At 34.6% G+C, this 6,000-nt stretch overlaps 1 protein-coding gene across 10 annotated transcripts in view; it reads left to right on the forward strand.

Annotated features, from left to right (window-relative positions):
* Positions 1–5,613, forward strand: part of CD36 (CD36 molecule) — a 113,359-nt gene extending 107,746 nt beyond the window's left edge. For all 10 annotated transcript variants that reach the window (XM_049893590.1, XM_049893593.1, XM_049893588.1 and 7 more), the window contains 2 exons: positions 476–640; positions 2,811–5,613. In XM_049893590.1, the coding sequence (XP_049749547.1) occupies positions 476–640 (165 nt within the window). In that variant the 3' untranslated portion in view covers positions 2,811–5,613. The remainder of the gene's footprint in view (positions 1–475; positions 641–2,810) is intronic.
* The last annotated feature ends 387 nt before the right edge of the window (positions 5,614–6,000 follow it).

Raw genomic sequence — 6,000 nt, forward strand, 5'->3', positions numbered from 1 at the left:
GCCTGGCAAGATATTTTTAGGGGAAACCACTGAGGTGATTATCCACAGACTTAGGAAATGCATTGCATAGACTTTAAAGGGATTGAAACTATTGACTCTTGACATTTCCCTCTATTACTGAAAAATATCTCTTAGAAAATTGTGAAATATTTCAGAGAGATGATTTTGAAGATCGAGTGAGGCCTAATACATCGAAGACTGCTGTAAAATATGTTTAATAAGAAGGGGATTATATTTTACTTTTAAATACTCTCCATCTTGGCATTTACTTCCTTCTTCGGCAATCAAGGGGAATTCCACTGGTTTGTTTTATAAATGCAGGTGTCTAACGCATATACAGGTGTTTGGAGGCAAGGGTGATATATAACTGGAAGATGTGAGTGTTTTTCTTCACTAATCTACCCACTTGATAATAAAATAAAATTTTTTTTTTTTTTTTTTACCCACTTGATGCTAATTATTAATTTGGTTACAGACTGGTACCATTGGTGATGAAAAAGCAGAACTATTCAGAAATCGAGTGACTGGAAAAATAAGCCTCCTTGGCCTGGTTGAAATGGTCTTGCTCAGTGTTGGTGTGGTGATGTTTGTTGCTTTTATGATTTCGTACTGTGCATGCAGATTAAAGAAAGTAAAATGAGTAAGTACAGGCAAAAAATCTATTACTGCGTAGCATTCCTTTATGTATTACTTGTTTTCATTTTGTCAAAGAGGCGTTAAAAATTAAATCTTAAATATTTCTGGACACGCCTAACGAACTGTCATTTTTAATACATCAGCAAGTTTTTCAAGTGTTTAATTTAAGACGCAAATGAAGACATCCTTAATTCTGGGAGAAATAGGATAAAAGATGTAATTGTCATCTTTGTGAAGTGAGTACAAATAACTCTTTTATCCAAAATTCTCGACTTATTCATTTCTCTATTATTTATAACCAGTTAATTATTCAAGAAATCACAAATACTTAATTTAGTATACTTGTCACTAGGAAGAGTTAAAAAAAATGGTGGATATTTGAGGAGATCAAAATTTACAAAATTGTATTAAGGAAAAGTAAAGAAAAAGAAAAATTAAGTCAATATATCAATTAAATATCAATTAATCTATAATGGAAAATAATAAGAACTAAATACAACAAGAAAAGCTATAGATACACTATGCTATTCTAAAAATAAAAGCTGAGGTAAGTGAAGCAAAAGAGAAAGTATTAATATAAAAACAGGGTTGCAACATGTAGACTTGCTGGCCATGTGCTATTCAACTCCAGGTATGCACCCTAAATATGCAATGCAGAAGCCCTGATGGATGACTGAAACTCATGAGCTAAAACCTGAACATAACAGTAAAAGAGAGTAGGGAGAAATAGTTTTCAACACAGTAAAACCAAATCACTCAGAGTTTAGAGGAAGAACCACTTAAATGTGGACAAGATCTAAGAGTTTGTGGCAGAGTTGTAGAGGTGGTTCTGTCCTCTGTGCTTTCAAGTGGCCGACTCATAGCAACCCTATAGGACAGAGTAGCATTGCCCCATAGAGTTTCCAAGGAGCACCTGGCGGATTCGAACTGCTGACCCTTTGGTTAGCAGCCATAAGCACTTAGCCACTACACCACCAGGGTTTCCTTTAGAGTGGCATGTCACCTTATACACAAACAGGAACGACTGGCTGTGTTTAGGGAGGCAACTCGATCTTTTGTTCTGACCTTTACTGCCACTGTTGTTTAATTACTGAAAATGAGACTGCACAATTCACCTACGATCAATTGGGACAGAATGTATTCAAAATGCTAACCTAAAGTAGTCATATTATAATAAACAAAGGAAATATTGCATCACTTTTAGCACTTGTCTTTAGCCCAGTAACAAGTAATTTATGATTAAACAAAGATGTTCATATGACAATTTATATAGTAGACAGCAAAGATCATCCACTGAAAAGAAAAACAAAACAACAAAAGCTTGTTCTAGTGGAAAAACTTACCTTCAAAAGGAAATAGAGATAGTTACAAAATGTTTTGTAAGTGTTCTGCATTCAAATTATATTATAAATTTTATCAGTATCTAATAAGCCCTGAATTTCAGATTCCTTGGTCCATATATGGCTAAATTATGGTAAAGAATTGAAAGCTTTCCCAACTGTCTTTGTCAGCATATATATTAGTTTTGCTAATGTATTTGATGGTTATAAGGAAAAGTGACTGCCCTTTTTGAGGATATGTCTTTGGTTACTTTACAAGTACAGAAAAGCATTTCTTTGATTATTGGAAGAATCACTGGAGATATAGATTTCCTTAATCAAGCCTCAATGTTGAATGTTCTAAAAATTATGTCTTTGGGCAGATTTGTGATCATTGAAAAAAGTAAGGAGATGGGTGCACAAAAGCAATTAAAGTATAGGATGGTGGAGCAGAAGTGTAGTTATTGAGTGGATCACAGAGAATAAACCAACGGTCTTTATGAAAGTAGTAGTACACTACACTCTATACAAACAACTCTAAAGGAAAGATGGTCTGAAGGGAGAACAAAAAGTGTGGAAACGCTTGTCTGGAGCAGATCTAGTTGACTGTCATCATTCCCCTTCTGGTTATGTGTTGCCTCTGGAAGTTGGGGAAGAGCCTTACCACACATCTTTCATGACTAGACACGTGAACTGCTTTATCCATGAGCTCCCTCAGAGAATTTTTCTCTGTAGCTTGAAAAATTGAGCTGAATAATAGAAACTGTGACATCTTGGATGCTTAGAATTTTAGTATTACCAGTTTCATAATTCCACTGCTTTCTGAGAAGTAGTAACATTTCTTCTACTTTACAGGCAGCAAATGGAGCCTTTGCACTTATGCACCAGCTACATCAGAATGTTTGGTAACATTGGTCTACAGAATGAAGATTTAATATATAAAACATAACTTACCTTTTAGTTGAAGAAAGACAGAGCTCTTTTTTCGCCCTAACCAGCAGCACATTTCTAAAGGATTTTTAAGATGCCATTTAAATCTATACTTTGAACCAAACACCATGTACCTTCTAAAAGTCATCACTTTCAAGATCGATTTGATTTCACTTTCTACAGAACTGACTCAAGCATGAACTAGTTTGGTACTGATTTGACTAATTGGTCCCCTGGTGGCAAATTCAGCAGAGGAGTGGACATTGTAAACAAATCCTTGATCCCAGACTCCTGTCCTTCCTCATCATCCTCATCAGTGACCCTGTCCCTGTTTGGTTGCAACAGGCAGATCCCAGGACTGTTGATAGTACATCACACTTTATGAGCATCAAATATTTTGAAAGACATTTAATATTGAAAAAGAAATGACTGGTTTATCGGTTTATCAGCCATTTATTATCCATTACTTCAGCTTCTTTCTCTATGGAACTTTTGTACAGCAGCAGTAGGTATCATAACAATTTTTCTTACTTTTAACAATATGTGTTGATATATTTTTTGTCACTGATCATGCAAATGGATATTCTTTTTAGGACATTTTAGCTCTGTATGTTTAAGGACTTTGTCACTTTCCAAGTTCTGCAACTGTTCTGGAAAGTCTGAGTAGACTTTGACCTTTCTACTCAACTGCAACTTATGCTTGGCAACCTGAGAATAAAAATAGTGTGCTAATATTAAAGGAGGAAAATGATAATAAAGAAATTATTGTATGGAAGATTACAAAGAGTAGAAAGTGCATTAATAGTTGGTTCTAGTATGTCTCGCTTTCACAGAGACCTCAGAAAGACTGGTTTCAACCATTAAAAGATCTCTGTTTTGGTGCTTTGCCTAGTTCCTGTGGTGTCACGAAAATTTTGCCCTGATTTTCTGTCTGAAGTATTCTTTCTCAATCTATATATCTTTATGAATTCATATTTCTTTCTGAAATATTCTTTTCTTAATCTATTTTTTTACCACTTTTGGCTAGGCAATTTTTAAGCCAGTTGGAGGAAAATATAAAAAAAAAGAAAGATAATTTGATTTTATCTTTTACAGCAGCTGGAATTGAGGTCTAGTTTTTTCTGTGAAGTTGTCTCCTTTTTCTTAGCAGACACACTGATAGGTAACCCTGCTTTCTTCAGCAAAGCTTCACTGGCTGCCAAAAATACTAATCCTCCAAAAGCTCCAGCGTAGAAGGGGAATCCAGCCAAATTCTGTCTTGTGTTTTACACACAGAGGAATACAGGATGAAGAAGTAGGAACTGGCTTGTTGGGAAACTGAAATTAAGAATATCTTGGCCTCCTTATAAAAGATGCCAGGGTAAATGCTGAAGAATCCTACTGAAAACCCAAAAGTAAGGCACCATAGATTTGGAGGGATTTGAAAAATCCCTAGATACTCAAAACATGCTGATAGAGTTCCTTACCATTTAATTGGAGGAAAAAAAGTATTAGTCTAAGATATTGATAGGCAAGATGATATTCTAGACCTCCGCCCTGATAATCAAAATAAAAGCATTCTGTCTTTATATGACTGTATTTGGGGATATGTTAATCTAAAAGAAATAAAAAGGAAATTTCTTTAATTCTTGAGATATGTAGGGCTATACTATGTAAAATGGAAACTGTGCAAAAGAATGGGGTGACACTTCACATAAGGTCTATCATCCAATCAATGGCTCAGGTCTTAAAATCTTCTTACAGAAATGGTTTCCACCTCATGGCGTTTAGGTATCTGGGAAAACATTTTGACTTCTGTGCCCTTAGTATTGTTGAACTAAATACATATATATCCTGGTCTTGTTATCATTCCTCAGCATTTCTGTTCTCTAAAGTCTTTTTTTTTTTTTTAAGTCTATAAAATGTGTATAAGAGGAAAAAAAATCCATATACAAAGATAAGGGGATTATACTAAAGACATTCAGTAGGAAAAATTATACTTTCTTTAAATAATGAGAGGTCAACTTTTTGATAAGAAAAACTAGAGTTTAGGTTTGTGTGCTGTGTTTTGGGGTGGGGAGCATTTTTGCATGTATATTAAACGTGTGACTCTTTGTTTTAGCCTAGTGAAAGTGTATGGTTTTCAGTGAGGGGAAATGTTTGACTGTTGATTGTTGTATATGGATGAAATTGTATGCTTATTCCATAGAAAGATTGCACCATTTTGTGGGTACACACTTTTTCATTCCAGACTATGTTTATAAACCCGCAAAACTGGTTGTTGTTCATAACTTAATTTTGAAAATCTATAGCATCTGCAAATGGGTTAATGCTTCTTGTTACTTACAAGTACATTAAGAAAGGGGACAGCTGTCTTTGTAGCTCTCAGTTTTCAAGAAAAAAAGGAAAAGGTGGGATCATTTCAGGGAAAATCAAGCTATGGATAAACTGATTATCGGCAAAAATTCACCCTGTAAAAGTGCTGAATGTTTGTATTAAGATTTCTACAAGTGCAATAACCCACCAATCTCTTAACCCATTATGAATGTCTGAGCAACACCATAAATATCTTTCTAGCTGGAGTTTTATTGTGGTGTGTTTCAATCAATAGTTCAGTTTTTTTGTTTGAAGTCCATTGAATAAGTGACACTGTGGCCACTCCTTCTGCATCTGACTCTCTTGGTGTACCGACCAGTTTAAGTAGATTTTGCACTCTCTTTAAATAACCACCGTCCATTATTATTTTCTTCAGATACCAACAGAATTGCCTATGAGCGATTTTCCCTGACTATATTTGCAGTGAGCTGAACTAATGAACTAAGAAAAAAGTTAGTGTTTTATGTTTGTATGAAATAGATACTCAAAGAGTCTGCTCTTTTATTTTGTGGCTCAAAGGTAGCTGAAATTTTAAATATTTGTGAAAATAAATACTTCTCTTATTAAAAAATGTTTGGTTTTTTTAGTGTATCTGACTCCTGGGCTGTTTAATACTGCTACTATAATTTTATACTTTGTATTGTCTATTCATGAGTTATTTACATATCATGCCTATTTTCCATTACCTTCTATTCTCAGATGTTGTTGTTGTCGTTGCCATTGAGTTGGCCACTGACTCATGGTGACCCATGTATTACTG

Source organism: Elephas maximus, chromosome 8, assembly GCF_024166365.1.
Source record: "Elephas maximus indicus isolate mEleMax1 chromosome 8, mEleMax1 primary haplotype, whole genome shotgun sequence".
Taxonomy (NCBI): Eukaryota; Metazoa; Chordata; class Mammalia; order Proboscidea; family Elephantidae; genus Elephas; species Elephas maximus.